Here is a 23,342-nt window from a genome sequence, read left to right on the forward strand (position 1 = left end):
GAGTGGAAAGTGTGTAAGAGCAAGATAAGGATGAAGTTGAGTTAGTTGAGGAGCCGAAAGATCAGAATGAGAAGGAGGCTAAGGTGATGTAAAACATCATCCCTATACCGAGACCTCCACCTCCCTTCCCACAAAGGTTAGTAAAGAAAGCGGAAGAATGAAAGTATTGCAGGTTTATAGCTAGCTGAAGTAGTTGTCCATAAATGTTCCTTTGATTGAGGCACTTAAATAAATGCCGACTTATACGAAATTCATGTAGGATTTGGTGACTAAGAAGATGGCTGTCAATTTTGAAGATGATGACAAGTTGCAACATTGTAGTCTTCTTGCTACTAGATCATTAGTACAAAAGAAAGAGGATCCTAGAGTATTTACTATTCCATGTACTATTGGTATGTTGCGTTTCACAAAGGTCCTATGTGACTTTGGTGCTAGCATTAATCTGATGCCACTGTCTATATACAAAAAGTGGGGCTTAGGAGCCCCCAAAGCGACTGCAATGCGGTTACTTATGTCTGATCAAACTATGAAGAAACTGATTGTGGTGCTTCAAGATGTCCTTATGAAATTTGAGACGTTTGTCTTTTCGGTGGACTTTTTGATACTAGATTGTGAAGTTGACTTTGAGGTCCCCATCATCTTAGGGAGACCATTCCTTGCTACAGGGTGTGCTTTGGCTAATATAGAAAGAGGGCAGATGAAGTTTTGATTGAACAATAAAAAGGTAAATTTTAATATCTGCAGATATATGAAGCATGAAAGTGATCTTAAGTCGGTGTCGGTAGTGAATCATATTGTTGAGGAAGAACCAGAAGTGTCTATTGAAGAGAGGTTGGGTGTTGAAGCACGACTGGCTGTGATTGTTGAGACCCTATTTTGGCCTAAAATTTTTTAACGACCCTAAAAATGAACTAGTGAAACTAGAGCCTAATGTGTGTGTGTTTGAGTTTGGGTTGAGTTTTCATATTGTCCCGAGCTTTGGTTGACGGGTTTACGGGTCCAACGTCAAGGTACGACTCCCCAAGGACCACCCTAGGGGTCCTTGAGGTGGACCCTTAGTCTAATCCCCAAGACCCCAAAGAATCACCAAAGTTGGCCAAAGTTTCATGACCTACGGATAGGGTTCACGACCCGTAGGTCCATCCACTCCCCATGGATGACCTCCGTAGGTCAACCCCCCCAAAACCTTGCCACAACCACCAATGACAGAAGACTAGTACGGTCCGTCAACCCATCCACGGTCCATAGATGGAGGTCCGTCAATGGGACCTGGTTTGCTGCCAAGCGACACGACCAACTTAGGGGTGAGTTTATAAATTCACCATAATTCCCAATTAGTATGTGGACGGTTATTTTAAGTGTTTTAAGGTATTTTAAGTGTATTAAAACATTAAAACACTCATTTATATTTCATCTCTTAAATCAAAACCCTTCCCTCCTAAAAAGTTCTCTCTAGAAACTCCATTGGAGATCAAGGTCAAGATCAAGCTAGGGTTGGGGATTTCAAGGTGTTTCTTCTTCAATTTTCGTGGGGATTCATCAAATAAGGTGTGGTGATCCTTAAACTAGGGTTATTTTTCACCCTAGAGTCAATTTCATAGAAGTTTTCAAGGTTTTCAAGTTTCACAAAAACCCTAAGTTTTACTCAATTTCAAGGGTTCTTGCATCAAACATTTTCAAATGATAAATTATGATTATATTGATGTTTAATTGATGATTTAAGATGATTTTACTCTATAAACCCATGATTTCTCTCAATTCATAAATGGTGACTTATGAAGTGGGTTTGTTGATTATGAATGAATGATGGTGGATTTATGCTTAGATTGATTTAGATTACTGAATTGTATCATCATCTATGCCTAATTATGGTGAATTGTTGGTGAATTGAGGAATTGTGATCATAGCCTTGAAAGAGCAAGTTTGACCTAAATTCATGTTATAGTAGAATTGTGCTTGAATTGTTGATCCACTTGAAAGGTGGAGGTGTTTACGTACGATGTACATTGTGATCATGGCCTTGAAGGCATAGTTTGAGGAATTGAAGTATTATTATGATATTGCATATGTGATTGTATAATGTGAAGAGGTTCTATATGATTTCATTGATAGAATGATGATCATGTTTAGAAGCTAATTGTGTTAGGATTGAATGTTATCTCTCTATTAACACTCACGAATGTTGATGATGGCATGTGAAGGGTTCTATAAGGTAATGCTGTATAACTAGAATTGGTAGACTTGTGCATCATTTTCTTGTATTGGTGAATGTGATCTTGAATGAAATATCTTGAATTGGTAGGCTTAGGCATCCTTTTCTTATATAATGAACGTAACATGTCTTAATGTCTTGGATTGGTAGGCCTAATGTTGGTAGACTTTCATAAATTAATGAATGAATGTTTAGAATTGGTAGACCTAATGTTGGTAGCCTTTCAATAAATTTTTAATGAAGTATTCTAGGCTAAACCTTGGATTGGTAGAATTAATGTTAGTGGCCTTTCATGAGGAGTCTAGGTACTAATGTGAATGTAACACCTTGGATCGGTAGACCTAATGTTGGTGGCCCTTCCTTGTGTGTGTTAAACCTTGAAGTGGTAGACTGAATGGTGGCGGCCTTCTTCTTGTGTGAAATGATGGACTTAGACATGGTAGACCTAATGGTGGTGTCTCTCTCTAGGAAAGTAATGAGATATCCTTAAAGTACCTTGAAACGGTAGGCCTATTGGTGGTGGCCCTTTCTTGGGAAAAGTACTTCAGGTCGGTAGGATAATGTTGGTGGCCCTCTCTAGTACACTAATGTTAATGAAACTACTCTATGGGAATGTTGGGGTTAGATGGAGGTACTCCCAACATTTGGTCGGATCTCAATGAACATCTTTCATATCTCATAACTATGTGCCCACATAGGTTATGGATCCACATAAGCTAGATGAATCGGTCTTCCTTCGGCAAGGAGATCATCTCGTTTTGTTGTAGGGGCAGAACACCGAATTCCATGTCTAGCTTGCATGGTGTGTGTAGGTTAAACTCTTATTCCCATCATGTGAGATGTGCACTCTAGTTACTTGATAGGTACTACAAAGTGTATGTAGTAGTATGGGATGCTATCTATACATTGCATGAGTAGGCTTTGAAGGGGCTATAGTGAGTTCTCTAAGTCTTAATGACTAAATGTATGAAAGCTCTCTAAATGCATGAATGTGTCCTAAATGAACCTAATGAAGAATGTTGGCTCAAATGCTTAGATGTAAAGATGTATGCTATACTTGGATTGTATTATGAGTTACTTCCTTGTCATGTCGTATTGTATATGAATGTGCCTAGTCTAGGGTGACTTCAAATGGGTACTTAGTGTGAGTAGTAGTATGGGATGCTAGTTGCACATTGCACAAGTATGACTTAGAGTTGTCTTAGATATTGGTCTTAATGTGATGATGTGATTCATGTAATGTTTATGTCTCTTAAATGCTTTATTGTGTAAAGGTAGAATGGATGAATGGTAAGTTCACTTTTGATGACCTTAAGGTGGTGCCTTAGTGTGGGTGGTGGTATGGGACGCTATCCATACATTGCACAAGGTATAGCTTGCGAGTTACTTGAGGTGGAGGCTCAAGGTGAAGGTAAAAGATTATATGCGATTTTGCTCAAATGTGAATTATGTGAATTTCTATGTTGGTTGTGACTTATATTATTCCTCTTGTATCAATGTTTCATGAAGTTTTATAAAAATGGCATAAAGCTTGACTTTCAAGAAACTGTCCCTTTTTAAGCATGTTTTTGCATGGTCATCATACTTAGTACATTTTTGTGTGCTAACCCATATTTCTCTTATTTTTACTACAAGTGTAGGTTCCGGTAAGTGATTGCATTCTCTAGTGAAGCTTGGGATTAACGTTCTCTCAAGACCTCTTTTGTTATGTCCTCATATGTCGAGGACAAGTACTTTATGTTTTTAGTTTTTTTATGTTTTAAGACTTTTGTCTATATTTCGATTGTAAAGAGCCGTGACCCTATCTTGTTAAAGTTTGTCTAAGATGGCCATGTGAGACTTAGTAATCCGCTGCTTTATAAACGAGTTTTTGATAGTTTGGTTTTGAATAAATAGTTTTAATTCAACACTATTTCTAGTGTCTATGCAATGAATGAGCTAAGAGGCTTGTATTAGACCCTTTCGAGGTTGAGTACGCCGTGTTAGACTAGGAGGTGCTCTCAGGTCGTGACTAAATAGGTATCAGAGCATAAGATTTTGGAAATTGTTTTAGGGATGATGTCTCTCAAGCCACGTCTAGTAGAGCTTGTTCATCGGTGTGAGTCGTGACACATCTATGAGCGAGAGGCTATAGGACGTTAGAAAGTTACACTTATTTCATATTCTTGAAGTCGTGCCTTAGAGTGAAGTTCTGTAAGTGTCCTTTTCCTAATCCTTCTCTTGTGTTTATAGGAAATGAATACAAGGTCTAACCCAAGGAGAGTGGAAACAGAGATTGTTAATGAGGGAGTTCCTCCCAAAGGTGATCAAGGTCCTCAAGGTGACCAAGTGCCTTAAGAGAATGAAGTTCCGGTGGTTCCCCCCCAGACATGACTAATGAAGAGATTAGGATGGCTTTTCTAACCCTAGCCCGAGCCATGACGGCTCAAGTGAATAGAGATGTGGGGCCTAGGGTGAATGCTAATGAGAGTACCGTGGCCTCAAGATTGAGAGACTTTGTGAGGATGAATCCTCCTATTTTTCTTGGCTCTAGAGTGGGAGAAGATTCCCAAGAATTCTTGGATGAAGTTTATAAGATAGTAAATTCTATGGGAGTAACTTCTAGGGAGAAAGCGGAGTTGGCTTCCTACCAATTGAAAGATGTGGCCCAAGTGTGGTTCACTCAATGGAAAGCCAATAGACCGGTTGAAGCGGGTCCTATAGAATGAGAGGAGTTTAAGGGAGCTTTCCTTAGTAAGTACATTGCCTGTGAGAAGAGGGAGTGTAAGGTTGAGGAGTTTATAAACCTTAGGCAAGGTACTATGAGTGTGGAGGAGTATTCCTTGAAGTTTACCCTATTGTCTAAGTATGCTCCATCCTTGGTGTCTAACCCTAGAGATGAGATGAGTATGTTTGTTACCAGTGTATCCGACCTAGTTAAGGAAGAGTGCCGTACGACGATGCTCCATGATGATATGAATATTTCTAGACTTGTTGTGTATGCTCAATCTATTATGGATTTCAAACTTAAGAGGGTGAATAGGGATTTGAAGAGGGATAGATCCGATGAGCAAGGTCAACCTAGGTTCAAGAAGAGAGCTCCAAACCAAGATTCTTTAAGTGCTCCTAAGGCTAACCAAGAGAGAGGTGGTGGATCTCAATTTGCTAAATCTACTTGTCACAATTGTGGAAAGAAGCATCATGGGAAATGCCTAGCTGGTACTAGTGGGTGCTATGGTTGTGGAAAGAATGATCACCATGTGAAAGATTGTCCTACTCTTACGACTTGGGGAAGGGAGGCAAAAAAAGCTTCTCTTAATGGCCCAAATCTTGATGCTCCAAAGAAGAATCGTTTCTATGCCCTTCAAGCTAACAAGGACAAAGGAGCTAATACGGATGAAGGTAATGGTAAGTTATAGTTCCTTTTTGTGGTGATGAGATCCTTATGTTGTTCTATGATAGCCTTAGTTGGGTTTTCTCCTAAGTGGGCGATGGTATGTTGAATAGAAAGGTTGTTGAGAGTGTTGATATCCTTATCTCTTCCCTTCTATTCTTATTCAAGCTTGAGACCAAGAGTTCCTTGTAGCTTGTTTCATGTTTTGGAGTCATGTGTGATATTGAGTTTCCATGGTCTCCTTATTGTTGTGCATGTTCTAGTTGAATCCTTGTTTAAATGAGAAAAATGAGTTTTCAAATTATGTTCCTCATGTTGATATGCATCTATGATGAGTTGCCTAAATATTTCATGAGTTGACTTGTTGAGCATGCTTAAATGTGTTCTTGAAAGAGTTGCATAATGTGCTTTTATGAGAAAATTGCATAATGTGCCTAATGATGTTGTAATGAGCATGATGTGATTTGGAGAAGGAAGTTCCTCCAATGAAATGAGAAATGAGAAATGAGAAATGAGATGTTTTGGTGCATAATGAGTTTGTAGATGTAATATCCTACTTGCTTGTTTGCATTGAGCCTTTTTGATATGGAGTAGATGTTTCCTCCTATGTTTATGCATTCATATTGATGTTTCATGCATGATTGTGGGCTGCTAGTGTTAAGTCGTTAATCCTTAATGTGTTTAAGTGTCATTCGAGGATGAATGTTCCTAAGTGGGGGATAATGAAACGACCCTATAAACGAACTACTGAAACTAGAGCCTAACGTATATGCGTTTGAGTTTGGGTTGAGTTTTCAAGTTGTTGTATGTTGTCTCGAGATTTGGTTGAGGGGTTTAGGGGTCCAACGTCAAGGTACGACTCCCCAAGGACTACCCTAGGGGTCCTTGAGGAGGACCCTTAGTCTAATCCCCAAGACGCCAAAGAATCACCAAAGTTGGCCAAAGTTTCATGACCTACGGATAGGGTTCACAACCCGTAGGTCCATCCACGCCCCGTGGATGGCCTCCGTAGGTCAACCCCCCCCACCCCCCCAAAAAAAAAAAAGAAAAGAAAAACCTTGCCACAACCACCAATGACAAAATAACAGTACGGTCTGTCAACCCATCCACGGTCCGTGGATGGAGGTCCGTCAATGGGGCCTGGTTTGCTGCCAAGGGACACAACCAACTTAGGGGTGAGTTGGTAAATTCACCATAATTCCCAATTAGTATGTGGACGGTTATTTTAAGTGTTTTAAGGTATTTTAAAAGTATTAAAACATTAAAACACTCATTTAGATTTCATCTCTCAAATCAAAACCCTTCCCTCCTAAAAAGTTCTCTCTCGAAACTCCATTGGAGATCAAGATCAAGATCAAGCTAGGGTTGGGGATTTCAAGGTGTTTCTTCTTCAATTTTCGTGGGGATTCATCTAATAAGGTATGATGATCCTTCATCTAGGGTTATTTTTCACCCTAGAGTCAATTTCGAAAAAGTTTTCAAGGTTTTCAAGTTTCATAAAAACCCTAAGTTTTACTCAATCTTATGGGTTCTTGCATCAAACATTTTCAAATGATAAATTTTGATTATATTGATGTTTAATTGATGATTTAAGATGATTTTACTCTATGAACCCATAATTTCTCTCAATTCATAAATGGTGACTTATGAAGTGGGTTTGTTGATTATGAATGAATGATGGTGGATTTATGCTTAGATTAATTTAGATTATTGAAATGTATCATCATCTATGCCTAATTATGGTGAATTTTTGGTGAATTGAGGAATTGTGATCATTGCCTTGAAAGGGAAAGTTTGACCTAATTTCATGTTAAAGTAGAATTGTGCTTGAATTGTTGATCCACTTGAAAGGTGGAGGTGTTTACTTAATATGTACATTGTGATCATGGCCTTGAAGGCATAGTTTGAGGAATTGAAGTATTATAATGATATTGCATATGCGAATGTATAATGTGAAGGAGTTCCATGTGATTTCAATGATAGCATGATGATCACGCTTAGAAGATAATTGTGTTAGGATTGAATGTTATCTCTCTATTAACACTCATGAATGTTGATAATGGCATGTGAAGTGTTCGATAAGGTAATGTTGTATATCTTGAATTGGTAGGCTTATGCATCCTTTTCTTGTATTAGTGAATGTTATTATGAATGAAGTATCTTGAATTGGTAGGCTTAGGCATCCTTTTCTTATATAATGAATGTATAATGTCTTAATGTCTTGGATTGGTAGACCTAATGTTGGTATCCTTTCATAAATGAATGAATGAATGTTTAGAATTGGTAGACCTAATGTTGGTAGCCTTTTATAAATGTCTAATAAAGTATTCTAGGCTAAACCTTGGATTGGTAGACTTAATATTAGTGACCTTTCATGAGGCGTCTATGTACTAATGTGAATGTAACACCTTGGATCAGTAGACCTAATGTTGGTGGCCTCATTCTTGTGTGAAATGATGGACTTAGAGATGGTAGACCTAATGGTGGTGGCTCTCTCTATGAAAGTCAATGAGTTATCCTTAAAGTACCTTGAAACAGTAGGCCTATTGGTGGTGGCCCTTTCTTTGGAAAAGTACTTTAGGTCGGTAGGCCTAATGATGGTGGCCCTCTCTAGTACACTAATGTTAATGAAACTACTCTATGGGAATGTAGGCTATGCACCGAGAGGATTTGGTTAGATGGAGGTTCTGCCAAGGTTAGGTCGGATCTTAATGAACATCTTTCATATACAATAACTATGTGCCCACATATGTCCTAGCTAATGGATCCACCTAAGCTAGATGAACCGATCTTTCTTCGGCAAGGAGATCACCTCTTTTCGGTGTGGGGGCAGGACACCGGATTCCATGTCTAGCTTGCATGGTCTATGTCGGTTAAATGATTATTCCCATCATGTGAGATGTGCACTCTAGTTACTTGATAGGTACTACAAAGTGTAGGTAGTAGTATGAGATGCTATCTATAAATTGCACGAGTAGGCTTTGAAGGGGCTATAGTGAGTTCTCTAAGTCTTAATGACTAAATGTATGAAAGCCCTCTAAATGCATGAATGTGTCCTAAATGAACCTAATGAAGAATGTTGGCTCAAATGCTTAGATGTAAAGATGCATGCTATACTTGGATTGTATTATGAGTTACTTCCTTGTCATGTCTTATTGTATATGAATGTGCCTTGTCTAGGGTGACTTCAAAGGGGTACTTAGTGTGAGTAGTAGTATTGGATTCTACTTGCACATTGCACAAGTATGACTTAGATTTGTCTTAGATGTTGGTCTTAATGTGATGATGTGATTTATGTAATGTTTATGTCTCTTAAATTCTTTATTGTGTAAAGGTGGAAAGGATGATGGTAAGTTCACTTTTGGTGACCTTAAGGTGGTGCCTTAGTGTGGGTGGTGGTATGGGACGCTATCCATACATTTAACAAGGTATAGCTTGAGGGTTACTTAAGGTGGAGGCTCAAGGTGAAGGTAAAGGGTTATATGCGCTTTTGCTCAAATGTGAATTATGTGATTTTGTATGTTGGTTGTGACTTATATTGTTCCTCTTGTATCAATGTTTCATGAAGTTTTACAAAAATGGCATAAAGCATGACTTTCAACAAAATGTCCTCTTTTAAGTATGTTTTTGCATGGTCATCATACTTAATACATTTTTGTGTGCTAATCCATATTTCTCTTATTTTTACTACAAGTGTAGGTTCCGGCAAGTGATTGCATTTTCTAGTGAAGCTTGGGATTAGAGTTCTCTCAAGACCTCTTTTGGTATGTCCTCATATATCGAGGACAAGGACTTTATGTTTCTAGTTTTTTTTATGTTTTAAGACTTTTGTCTATACTTCGATTGTAAAGGGCCGTGACCCTATCTTGTTAAAGTTTGTCTAAGATGGCCATGTGAGACTTAGTATTCCACCGCTTTATAAATGAGTTTTTTATAGTTTGGTTTTGAATAAAAAGTTTTAATTCCTCACTATTTCTATTGTCTATTCAATGAATGAGCTAAGAGGCTCGTATTAGACCCCTTTGGGGTCGAGTACGCCGTGTTACGACTCGGGGGTGCTCTTGGGTCGTGACACATTTCTAAAATTCATAATTTTAAGTTTTGTTTATTCAATAGTTTAAAATATATTATTTATAATTTTAAATAATTTTATCGATATTTATCCTTATTTGTCAAAATTTCAAAACTTTTTATCTGTTAATTTTTATTACATTATTTTTGTCACAGCCGGTTGAATACGTTCAAATATTTGTTCATTTTGATTAAATCTTATTTCTGTTAAATTGCATTTTTTACATGTCATTGGTTACATTCATTGTTTTTTTAATATTTATTTTATTCGTTATATTTGTTAATATTCATTTGATATTTTGCACAGTCTAGAAATTCATTCAAATATGGATAAGATTTCAGACACAGATATTTTATTAACTAGTGGTTTTGGCCCACGATTTTAAGATGATGGTATTGTACTATAGGTAGTTTTTGATTTTCTATTTAAGCTATTTCTTGGTCATTAAGGTAGGGGTGGTGAAATAATTTTCATTTTTGGGGGTGGATGATATTTTTTTTACATTGATTGAAAATTCCTAAAGGAAAGAAAAAACCCTAAAACGTTCCTTCTCCATTTTTTGATCTCCCAGCCGCCACAGGTTTCACCACCACCCAACTAATACTTTTATTCTTCCTCCTACATCACTGTTGGTGAGCTTCCCCAACAACCACCAAACGCTTTCTTGCTCTATATTCTCCATCAGAACAACACCAAACTGCCATTCCAAATTACTCCTCTTCCTTTTCCCATTTTTCCGACCAAAAAACCACCAAGAACAAGCTCCTAAATCTCAAGCCAAAACCATCACAGGAGCAGCAAACTCCAACCCCACTTGAAACAACCCAAAACCCCCTCCATTTCCCTTCTCCTCCACGCCCGAAACAACCTCCAAACCCCACTATTCACTCCCTTTCCATCGAGTTCCTCAATTAATGGAGAACTTCGTACTACGAGCTTCAAATGAGCTCAAAGCTCGAGCAACTCCGGCAAAGAAGGTCACCAACGAGCTTTGAGTTTCAGTCAGTCCACACCACCACAAATAATCAAATTTCGTCGCAAAAATACTACCCTGTGGTAACATCTATTTTATCGTTGTTTTATTACTCTTTTCACTAATTGCTACTATTATTTTCATGTGTTGGGTTATTTTATTTTCTCACATCATTATTATATTCTCATATTTCTTTTACCAAAATTAAGCTTCATTTAGTCATTCTTATAATTGGTGTTTAACGTAGCTATTTTTATTTCTTTCATGCCATTATTTTGGTTGACTTCCGCATATATTTAATTATTATATTTATCATTTTATTATTAGATATTATGTTTGATAGATATATTTTACTGATTTAGATATCATTTTGCCAGATTTTGCCTTTACCTTGTTAATGTTGCTACCTAGTAATGTAATTGCTTAATGTTGTTTTGTTTCTCTGTTTGTTTTTTCTTTCTCTTATGTTTTTTTTGTAGCTATTGTTATCATGATTTGTTTTTAGTTTATATCTTTTGATCTAGTCTCTTTCCATATATTTTTTAAATTATGCTATTGTTGTTTTGCTTCTTAAATATTTTATATGTTGTCTCTATGTTGATTGTCCCATTAATTATCGGTTGTTGTTGCCTTCACAATTTCTTCAAATAGTTTTATCATTTTAATTGCCAGGGTATTTAATCATATTAATTAGAGGATAAAGTAAATTGACTGATGAAGAAATTACCATCGATTTCCAAGGCCTCCTATGTTAATAAAACTGATTTATAATTTTAAGTTATTATTGGATGTATTTATTTTTATTCATATTTATTTATTACCAACACTTTTACTAAGTGTCTTTACCTATACCCATAATTGCTTCTCAGTGAAGCTATTTGAATGAAGTTCGAATTATATTTTTTTATTCATTATTGTGTATATTGTTGACGTTAGGCAAATTTAGGTTGCTTCTTATATTATTATTTTATTTTATTATTTGTGTATATTACATGTTTATTTTACTTGTATATTGTTTTATCTCCTCCTCAATTTAAAAATATAAATTTAACCGGGACCCACAATTGTGGATTTCAAAGGATGCCTAACACCTTCCATACGAATAACTTGAAACCTTACCTAGAATCTAATGGTTGCGTAGATCATTTATTTGGTTTCGTAGTTTTTTCTAAAATAATGTGGTGACTCCTTTCAAACATTTTTCTTAATTTTTTTTTTAAATTGAATTAATTAATTATTATTTTTGAGTCACCACAACGTTTTTCCTTATTTGAATAAAGTAGGGATGTAAACAGAATGACGACTCCGCTGAGGATATAGATGTTCTAACCATTATGAGTTCATTTTTTCAGATTGAGGAGTTTTTTGTATTTTTTTTATTCATTATATCTTGTATATTGTGTTAATTATTTGTATATTGAACTTGTTATTTATTCATTTTCTGTTTAATTATATGTTTGCATTGCATCATGACATATCTTCCACAACCCGGTATTTTTTGTCTCTTACTTAAAAGACTATTATGCGGGCCGCAATCGTTCGTTATCCAAATTATTTATCCAGGTACCTTGGCGAACGGTCGCTAACTTCCCAGCCCAAGTTGTCCACTTGGGTCATTGGTCCACTTCAAATAAAGACCACTCTTAGTCAATAGAGTGGAGCGAACCAAAACCCTGATTTAGCACATTGACCTAAGATGGCCCAACAACCAAGGCATGTTGGACCCAATAGAAAGACTACCTTGAGTCCAAAATGGCCTCGGGCCTAAATGGATGATCATAATTGTGTGTTCAAATTTGAAAGATGTATACGTTATTTGGCAATTCATTGTCACTCGGGGTTGGGAGTTTAATTTAATAGCTTACTCCAGTAGAAAAAAACAACTCCACAAGCTACCATTCCATTTAAAAGGTGTTGGCATTCGAAGATAACAAAAAGTTCGAGAAGGAAGGGCCTTCCACGAAGGCTTTGTTTAGGATTGTACCCTTGCATGGGACTAATGTATCGATTTTCCCTCATTTTAGATCCCTATTTGATTTATTCATAAAATTTGTATAAGGTGTTTTTGGGGGCAATTGAATGTTGTCAAATGACATAATACATCCTTCAGATTGGTAGGCCTACCCTTTGCACCAAAGGGTCACATATTTGTATAAGATGCGCAACAATTATTTGTATGCTATGTTGTATAATTGAGTTTGTCTTTAATTAAAACAATGCTTATGTGTTTAATTCATTCTTTGTGTGATAATTTGTATTATCCATTATGAACATGAACTAACACTGTTACCTTTTGAGTTTTTCTTCTTTTTAAGCGGAAGGTTGATTTATTTCAGAATTTAGAAGTCATTATTCTCTCGAAGTTGCAAGGGACAAGAGGACTCGCGAAATTCGAGTTTTTGTATCTCACAAGACATTAATATCAAGTCAAAAAGATAAATTAGGGGAGTCTTTGACTATGAGGCCGCACTCATCTATTTTTTGTTATGTATTTTACATGTTGGCTTTGCTTTCACCCATTTCTCATATTTTTGCAGAAAACTATCCCCGACAATAGTCTGGGATGGTAATATAATGTACTGTTCTTGTGAAAAATTGGGAGAACACACAGTTTGAAGAGACATCCAAAAAAGAATACAATAACAAGTGGTTACTGTAAAAATTGGGAGACCACATTCAATAGACAGTGCAAAGATCGTCAATTAAGAGCTTACAAAACATATTGGTACAAATAGTCAGAAGACACTTCCTGACTATAGATTTCAGTGGCACTATACTTACGAGTCATCACTCTAAGTTTGTCCAAATTTTTGAATAATTTTATACCTTATTTGAACGAACTATGCATACCTGATTCTCATCTTATTGAGACACGTAGGCAACCCGTCTTGTGTTCGATATTTATTCTTTCAAGCTTCATAAAAAATGGTTTGTGCATATTTTTAAAGACATATCTTCACGAACTACGCGTACCTGATTCTCATCTCAATGAGATACGTAGGCAACCTTTCTTGGGTTCGATATTCATTCTTTAAAAAATAATAATTATGTACATATTGTAATAGTCATGTCTTTAACTCAGTTGGGACCAATGAAGTTAGGAGAATGTAAAAATATTTGATATGATAAAAATGGCTGAGTTCGTGGTAAATTATAGATTCTTTTGGTACCTCTCATTTGTACATTTGTGATGCTTGAAAATTCTCTTGCAGACATTCAAGATAAGAATAAAACCAACCTCATGGTTTCATGTGCATGGTGTGGAGAGCTATTAGATCAAAATTCAATCTCATTGCACTGTTGATTTGGAACTTGGCCTTAATGTTTTTCGAGGCGAAATCCTGAGTAATATTTGGTTTGGGAAAGCATTGTAGGCCTTTTTGACCTGATTGTACCTTTCAAATCCTACCAAATGACATTAGTCCCTAGTTTTCCCACTTTGAGTCTGGAGCCTTTGTTTGGACAACCACATCTTAGCCATTACCCTTATAAGTGCTTACATGCACTATCCCTCTCTTGGTCCAACCTTTTTGAGCGCACTAAAGACGTGTAAATTAGAAGAGAAGATCCAGGTTTGAAGTTGCCAAAGACAAAAGATATAAAGTCTCCCAATGTCAAGGAATAAAAAACGACTTCTAGAGAAATAAAGAAAAAGAAAAAGGGAAGTTTGAAAGAAACAAAGAAAGACAAAACACCCCATAAGGTCACTGAAAGACAAGAAGGAAAATATTCTAACAAAGAGGAGAAAACTTCAAAAGAAAGGGGTGAAATAAAATAAAAGCTCCTAAAAATAAGGACTCAAAAAAATTCCAAACAAAATAAGGGGGTGAAAAAAGGGAAAGCTCCAACAAATAAGGATTCAAAAGAAGTCAAAAAAAAAGGGGGACAACGAAGAGGGTCAGACGCCAAAGGTGTATCAATCATCAAAAACACAACTTCGGTGTGATGCTCAAGGAGGAATTATGTCACTCTTATCCCAAATAAATATCCTACCCATCCCTAAGCCTACATTACAAGCCAATGAAAAGCCCTACATGATCTCATTCCAAATGTTCTCACATTAGTGGAGATTTACATAAGGGCCAAGAATATGGTATCAGAGTGGCATGCATTAAATATTCTTGTGAGTGTGAGTGCATTTTAAAAAATGTCCTCAAATCAAATGCTTCAAATATGTGTGAAATAGAACTTTTCTTATTGTGTGGGCACTTAAGATATGATGATTGGTATAATTCAAAACCTTTGTGTGAAGCAAGATGAACAAATCTTGTTGATACTTAAGTATCTTTGTGGTACCAATTGAAGCTGTAGGAATTACCTTGAATTCAATCTTAGTTAGAAAAAAGAGAAGAGATATTTACATGTGATCGTAACTCCTGGTACCAATTGTAGTCAAGACCTGACTATATTTTCACATTCTTTATTTTTCAAAAAAAAAAGAAGAAAAAAATAGGCGAGCAAGAACCCACACTTTAATATTTTTTCAAAGCAGTTTTTTGATTCTTTCTTTTAAATATAATAATTTACATTTTCTTTTTTGGGCTGTCCATTGTAAAATGTTACATTAGGCTAATCTCGTCAGTGTGAGACGCCTATTTTATTTCATTGGATCGTTTTTCTGAAAAGGTCACATGTCTTTTGTCTCCAGACTCTGAATATCGGAAGAAATTTCATTTTTCTATTTCATCATATTCATATTGTACATTTTGTACTAATGATCTTGTCTTAGATTCTTTGCAGTATTCATCATCTACAGGATTGAAACTACATTTGACCTGATTCCTAGCTCAATAGGATATGTAGGCGCCACGACGGTTCAGTCATGTACCTAGTGTGATTTTCCTTTCTTCTTTTAATAAAAACTGGGACAGAATTTTTGAGATCTTAGATCTCAAAAATTCACAATAAAGATGAAATCTCCAACAAGCAAGATTGAAGTCCATGTTGTGATTTGCAAATAATTCTAACTGAGACAACTTTTTAGAAGAAGACCTAAAAAATTCCAACAAATACTATCAGAAGTTCGATAGTCAATTTCAAATGATCTCCAACATCACTTGAAATTCAAAGTGGACTTCAAAATCTTCAGCATTGTCATAATGAAGCAAAAATAAATTCAGGATGCGAGTCACCGATGCCTCGTACAAATACACAATAAGACATGAGTCACAATAAACAAAATGGTCAAGAGTAAAATGATGGTTTCTCACATTTGTCAAAGTGATAAGGCATTTGGTGCATATTCTCTTTTCAAGAATCTTTTCTCAAGGTTTCATGACTAAGTTGCTAGCTAAGGCGACATTGTGTCTACTAACCGTTCCTTTTGGACTACATGAATATGTGAAAGCATTGAAATGATGACACTTTCAAGACAAATTATCGAGCCATCAACCTAGTTATAGTGAAAAATCATCGAGCCATCCACCTCGTTACAGTGGACAATTATTACGTCATCCATCCTTTCCATTTCCATTGCATTTTATAATTTGCCAAGAGGGCCATTGCTTTTTTCATTTTCCAAGAGGGACATTGCATTTTTATTTGCCAAGAGGGCCATTTCATTTTTCATTTCCCATAGAGGGCAATTGCATTTTTCATTTGCCGAGAGGGACATTACATTTTTTATTTACCGAGAGGGCCATTGTATTTTTCATTTCCCTTAGAGGGCCATTGAGTTTTTCATTTGTCGAGAGGGCCATTGCATTTTTCATTTTCCGAGAGGGCCATTGCATTTTTCATTTGCCGAGAGGGCCATTGCATTTTTCATTTGCCGAGAGGGCCATTGCATTTTTCATTTGTCGAGAGGCCCATTGCATTTTTCATTTGTCGAGAGGGCCATTGCATTTTTCATTTTACAAGAGGGCCATTCATTTTTTATTTGCCGAGAGGGCCATTGCATTTTTCATTTGTCAAGAGGGCCATTGCATTTTTCATTTTCCAAGAGGGCCATTGCATTTTTCAATTATTGAGTGGGCCATTGCATTTTTCAATTATCGAGTGGGCCATTTCATTTAAATAGCATCTATTCAGAGGTGAAGGATGTGCACCCTATCTATTCCACATCAAAGTCAGAGGAGGATGGCGTTGAAGAATACTTGCATTTAAGTCGCATCAATTCAGAGGTAAAGGATGTGCACCCTCTCTATTCCACACGAAGTCGTAAGAGGCTGGTGTTGAAATATACTTGCATTTAAGTCGCATTTATTTGGAGGTGAAAGATGTGCACCCTATCTATTCCACGTCGAAGTTGGAAGAGGCTGGTGTTGAAAGATACTTTCATTTAAGTCGCATCTATTCGTAGGTGAATAATGTGCACCCTATCTGTTCCATGTTAAAGTCGGAGTAGGCTGACGTTGAAAGATATTTTAAGTCGCATCTATTCAGAGGTGAAGGATGTGCACTCCATCTATCACATTGAAGGATATTCATATTCCATTACCAAAAGTGGTAATATTCAAATCTATCCTATTGATAGATTATGTCCTACCGATGGACATGCAATTATTTTGCCCAAAGATCCTACCGATGGATCATTTTCGTATGTCCTACCAATGGACATGCATTTATTTTTCACAAAGATCCTAGTGATGGATCATTTTCATATGTCCTACCAATAGACATGCATTTATTTTGCCTACAGATTCTAACGATGGATCATTCTTATATGTCATATTGATGGACATGCATTTATTTTGCCCAAAGATCCTATCAATAGATCATTTTCATATGTCCTACCGATGGAAATGCATTTATTTTGCCCAAAGATGCTACCGATGGATCATCTTCATATGTCCTACAGTTGGACATGCATTTATTTTGCCCAAAAATCCTACCAATGGATCATCTTCATTCATCCTACCGATAGACATGCATTTATATTCTACCAATGGATCATTTTTATTCGTCTTACCGAAGGACATACATTTAAATCCTACCGATGGACAGACATTTATATCCTATCGATGGATCATCTTCATTCGTACTACTGATGGATCATCTTTATTCGTCCTACCGATGGATATGCATTTATATCCTACTGATGGATCATCTTCATTCGTCCTACCGATGGACATGCATTTATTTCCTACCGATGAATCATATTCATTTGTCGTATCATAAGGGATGCTACCATTTCTTTAATTTTGTCTCTACTAATGAGTTTTATCTTTGTCTATTCGAGAACATCCATGAAGATGCATTCTCAATTAAGTCACAGGTGCGGACTACGTGGAACATTCTGGTAGCAAGTTGAGGATCGACACATTCCCACTACACTTTTATACGAAGTTCATGTGTTTGGCCAAAATTGGGTTTGTCAATTTTCTTTGTCCATGATTTCTTTTATCAATCATATCCAACGGAAGGGACAGTTGTTGACACCCAATTTTGGCCTAACATTTTCAAAATTCGTAATTTTAAGTTTTATTTATTCAACAGTTTAAAATACATTATTTATAATTTTAAATAAGTTTATCAATATTTATCCTTATTTGTCAAAATTTCAGATTTTTTATCAGTTAATTTTAACGTTCAAATATTTGTTCATTTTGATTAGAACATCATTTTTGATAAATTGCTTTTTTTACAAGTCATTGGTTATGTTCATTGTATTTTTTAATATTTATTTTATTCGTTACATTTGTTAATATTGATTTTGATATTTTGCAAAGTTTAGAAATTCATTAAAATATGAATAAGATTTCATACACAAATATTTTATTAACTAGTGGTTTTGGCCCACAGTTTTAAGATAATGGTACTGTACTATAGGTGGTTTTCGATTTTCTATTTAAGATATTTCTTGGTCATTAAGTTAGGGGTGGTGAAATAATTTTCATTTTTGGGAGTGGATGATATTTTTTTTACATTGAGAGAAAATTCCTAAAGAAAATAAAAAACCCTAAAACATCTTCTCCATTTTTTGATCTTCCAGCCGTCAAAGGTTTCACCACCACCCAACTAGTACTTTTCTTCTTTCTCCTTCATCACTGTTGGTGAGCTTCCACCACCCAACAACCATCAAACACTTTCTTGCTCTATTTTCTCCATCGGAACAACACCAAACCGTCATCCCAAATTACCCCTCTTCCTTTTCCCATTTTTCCGACCAAACAACCACCACCAACAAGCTCCTAAATCACAAGCCAAAACCATCATAGGAGCAACAAACTCCAACCCCAGTTGAAACCACCCAAAAATCCCTCCATTTCCCTTCTCCTCCACGCCCAAAACAACCTCCGAACCCCACTATTCCCTACCTTTTCCATCGAGTTCCTCCATTAATGGAGAACTTCAAGCTACGAGCTTCAAATGAGCTGAAAGCTCCAGCAACTCCGGCAAAGCAAGTCACTAACGAGCTCTGAGTTTCAGTCAAACCACACCACCACAAATAATCAAATTTCGTCGGAAAAATACTACCCTCTGGTAACCTCTATGTTATTGTTTTGTTCCTCTTTTCACTAATTGCTACTATTATTTTCATGTGCTGGGTTATTTTATTTTTTCACATCATTATTATATTCTCATATTTCTTTTACCAAAATTAGGCTTCATTTAGTCATTCTTATAGTTGGTGTTTAACTTAGCTATTTTTATTTCTTTCATCTCGTTATTTTGGTTGACTTTCGCATACAGTTAATTATTAAATTTATTATTTAATTATTAGATATTATGTTTGATAGATCAATTTTGCCGATTTAGATATCATTTGGCCAGATTTTGCCTTTATTTTGTTAATGCTTCTACCTAGTAATGTAATTGCTCAATGTTGTTATGTTTCTCTGATTTTTTCTTTTCTTATGTTACTGTTTGTTTTAGCTATTGTTATCATGGTTTGTTTTTATTTTCTATCTTTTTGATCTAGTCTCTTTCCATATTATTTCATTTATTAGTCTATTGTTATTTTGGTTCTTAAATATTTTATACGTTGTCTCTATTTTGTTGATTGTCCTACTAATTATTGGTTGTTGTTGCTGATTTAACGTTTTAAGCACAATTCATCCAATTCTAGGTGATCGTAAATCAGTATAAAACCCAACTAAATGAGTTGGGGTCGAATCCCACAGGGAGCGGTACGTGTTTCAGATTCAATTAGAAAGTATAAATGCGGTCAAATCAGGCAGATGAATAAAAATTATTGAATAAGGACATCATTCAAATCAAGGGGTGAGATGAATGTCAAATGGGGTTTTCAGTTTTGATTATCAACTACAAACAACAGTCACAAACAATAAGAATTAACAATAATGAGATGGATTCTTGGGATGTGATCAATTATAGGCTAATACATAAATATGGGTAATTGCAACTATTAGTAAATAACTAGATATTAGTGAGTAGGCTAAGCTATAAGGGAGGTAAATTTTCTCTCAAACAATTTACCCTGAATCAAGTGATTTCTCTCGAACATCAACAAGCATGCAAAATAAAAGAAACCCACATCTTAATCCATTCACTCTCTCGAGCTGAATGTGTGGGATTGAGTTTATGATTCATTCTCTTGAGATGAACCCATGTAAACCCAATACCCACAAACCATCAATCAAAAACCTTAGTTCTGAAACCTCTCTTTCTCGAGCAAGCCAAGAACACAAAGGAAGAACTGCATTTGCAACTACAATTCTTATATTAAACCACAATTAATGATTAAACTCACTTTTAAATAGCATTTAAACTAACAATTAACAATACCCATACGCTAAATCAGCCCATAATCACATAATCAAACTTAAAGAATTGGGGTTTTGGCTAGACATTATAAAAAGGTAAAAGCAGTTACCAAATTGATTATCCATCAACTGGGTAAGAGTAATTTCGTCTTTACAATAGTCCAAATTGATGAATCTCAAAGACCCACTTCCAATTTCTCAAAAGTCAATTTCTCCAATCCTTCAAAGCTAAGGAACAACTCTCTCAAGTCTCAAAATTATTCTCTAAGTTCAAAAAGTAACAAAAAGATTTTCAAGTCTGAAGATTGATTGCCTTAAGATTGATACTAACTCAAATGTTCAAAAATGTATTTATAGTCGCCGAAAATAAGATATGAGAGCTCATTCAGCGAAGTAAGTCGGGCTCGCCGAACCACTCGGCTAGCCGCCCTTTGATCTCTTCCATCGTCTTTCTGCCTTGGTACTCAACATCCTCAAGGTCTGTAACTTTGTGCGATCTATCTAGGCTTCGCAGAATCACTCGGCGATCTGCCGACTGCTCCTTTTCATCGCCAACTTGGTTCTTTCCTTTAGGGCTTGGCACACTAGAACTTTAGGCGGTCTGACAAGTCACTCGGTGGCACGCCGAGTGCTCTTGGTGATCCTCAGGCTCGCCTATCTTCATTTCTTCAACTTGTTTGGTTCCTTTTTGCCTGTTAGTGTCCTTGCGTTGTTCCTCAATCCATATTCCTAAAAATCAAGGATTTAACATTAGTTATTGGCAAAAAATAAGCATTTGAGGACACTAAATCTATATAAACAAACTCTAAATGAGTCCAAATCCAGGACTCATCAACACCCCCAACTTAAACTTTTGCCTGTCCTCAAGTAAAACTCAAGTTTAGTAGCTCAAAAAGGATGTCTCAAACAGTGCTACAAAAGACTCAATCATGAATACACACAACAAGACTTAACTTACTTATGCAAGGATCAATTATGCACTCAAAGTTTCAGGTTGTGACTCACCATTATCAAAGATACTCAAGTTCACAAAACTTGCTTCAAATGCAAGTTCACGCTTAACAAAGGTACTCAATGCCCTCACAACAAAGATGATTCCATATTCACACACAATTCTTCAACAATTTATAGTCCCAGAATCACATACAACTCTCACACTCACAAAGATGAACACATGTATGACTTCACCCATATGTTTTCCCTTATTTTCCAATCAACATTCGTTTCAGCTCACTCAAGATCAAAAAGGTCTTTTCAAGGCTTGTAATAGTGCTGAGTGTAAAGGTATGATCATTTAGGCTCAGTGGCTGCTATCCTCATGAAATGTGGTATTAACATCACTTTTCTTTTTTTTCTTCAGCATTTTTACTCATGCTCAAAATTCACTCCATTATTCAACTTCCAGTGGAATACTGGACACCCCATTTCTTTTGCAACTTTCACAACTTTATTTCACAACTTTTTCATTCTTTTTCTTTTGATTTCTTCTTTTCTTTCTCTTTTTTTATATGGAGGGGTTCCATTTTTTCAAGACCATTGGCTCAAAGGGGGATTTATCACACTTCTTGATTTACCTTCTCTTTTCACCACACCCCAACTTAGGCTTTTGGCCTAAGTTGACTATTCAAATAAACCACACTTCATGAGGATTATGGGTGAATGGATAAAGAGGGGTCATAATTGCATCAAGTTTCTTCCAAGAAAAGGGTAAGGCTCAAATGGGGTTGAAGCAAGGTTCACACATCTCATAAGGTTGGCCACAAAAGAGGTATATTGTCAAATTGTTTCACTCCTCAAAATTGTTGCCTAAGATCATTTCAAGAGCTTGCATCACTTAGTCAACCTGACCAATGGGGAAAATTCATCACACAAGGTTCAAATTAAGCTCATCACTCAAGGCATTGACACCAATATCAAATGAGACTCATTTGAGCTAGTGTGCAATGTTCATCACAAGAGACTCCATTCGATAACCGGCTAGTCACAACGAGATGCAAAATGTCCACTTATTGTGTATGCAACTTCATTTGGTCTCATCGTAGCCACGCATTCATTTTTGTTCGATTAAAAGCACTATTCATGTCATCGATATTGATCATATCCGATACTTAAATTTTCACAAGAACAACCACATTCACACAAAATAAGAGGTGTAATTTTTTTCCGAAAGGATCAAAAACCATATTCATTTCATGACAAGGAACCATAAGCTCAAACATCCACAAGATAAGATCAAAACACAGTTTAAAACACAAAACCCAATATATACATAGGATGTAGGTATAGAAATACCTCACCCCACCACAAATAAAAAACTGTTGTCCTCAAATGCAACACAATAATCAAAAGTCAATAAAAATGACAAAGATGGAGGTAAAGAAAAATCCTGTCTACACAGTCGCTCCATCTGTCGGGGCATCAATGCCCAGGGTCATACTCTAATCTTGGGAACCAGTGCCTAGTGTAACAGCAACACTGGATCCACTAGAGCCTACCATGGGTGTATCTGCCAATGAAATTTGCATGGATGAATCCACCATAGCCTCGTCAAACTGTGTAAGGCCCTCATATGTGGTCTTCTCTTGGAGACCAAGCTGTTCCTCATCCGTCTCTGCCTCAGACTCAACAATAGCCACCTCCTCAGCTAAAATCTTATCTCCGGTGGTAGCCGAAGGCATATCCTTATCAACTGGCATGTCGGGGATCTCCACAGTCCTAAAAATCATCGACATATCCATGGACTTTAGCTGGTCCACGTCCTTTCTCAACTTAGCAATTGTGGCCTTTAAGGCCATCACCTCACCAGTGGCTTCATGGCCTGACTCACACACCTCTATCCTTACCATGAGGGCATTAATAGACACACTAAGAGGTGTCACAGTAGCAGTGAGGGCTCTCTCAATCATCCCAGGGACTGTAGCCTATAGCCTAGAGGCATGCCTATCAACATAATGGGCTAGATGCCTTATTCGTAGTATCGCAGCCTGAGTAAGTGGAGATCGAGAGGTAGTAGAACTAGTAGCAGACCTAGGAGGCAAGGGAGC

At 36.4% G+C, this 23,342-nt stretch overlaps 1 protein-coding gene across 1 annotated transcript; it reads left to right on the forward strand.

Annotated features, from left to right (window-relative positions):
• The first annotated feature begins 277 nt into the window (after positions 1-277).
• LOC125833049 (uncharacterized) lies at positions 278-4,549 on the forward strand. Its single transcript, XM_049512207.1, has 3 exons — positions 278-666; positions 745-856; positions 4,445-4,549. Exons 1-3 carry the CDS (start codon positions 278-280, stop codon positions 4,547-4,549), a joined length of 606 nt encoding a protein of 201 aa, XP_049368164.1.
• Positions 4,550-23,342: the final 18,793 nt, after the last annotated feature.

Source organism: Solanum verrucosum, unplaced genomic scaffold, assembly GCF_900185275.1.
Source record: "Solanum verrucosum unplaced genomic scaffold, falcon-dt-bn FXZP01000202.1, whole genome shotgun sequence".
NCBI classification, from domain to species: Eukaryota; Viridiplantae; Streptophyta; class Magnoliopsida; order Solanales; family Solanaceae; genus Solanum; species Solanum verrucosum.

Coding starts and splice junctions, on each gene's coding strand:
- LOC125833049 (XM_049512207.1), top strand. CDS start 278: ATGGCTGTCAATTTTGAAGATGATGACAAGTTGCAACATTGTAGTCTT. Junction 667..744: donor AGACCATTCCTTGCTACAGG/GTGTGCTTTGGC, acceptor TAATATCTGCAG/ATATATGAAGCATGAAAGTG. Junction 857..4,444: donor GTGTTGAAGCACGACTGGCT/GTGATTGTTGAG, acceptor TTGTGTTTATAG/GAAATGAATACAAGGTCTAA.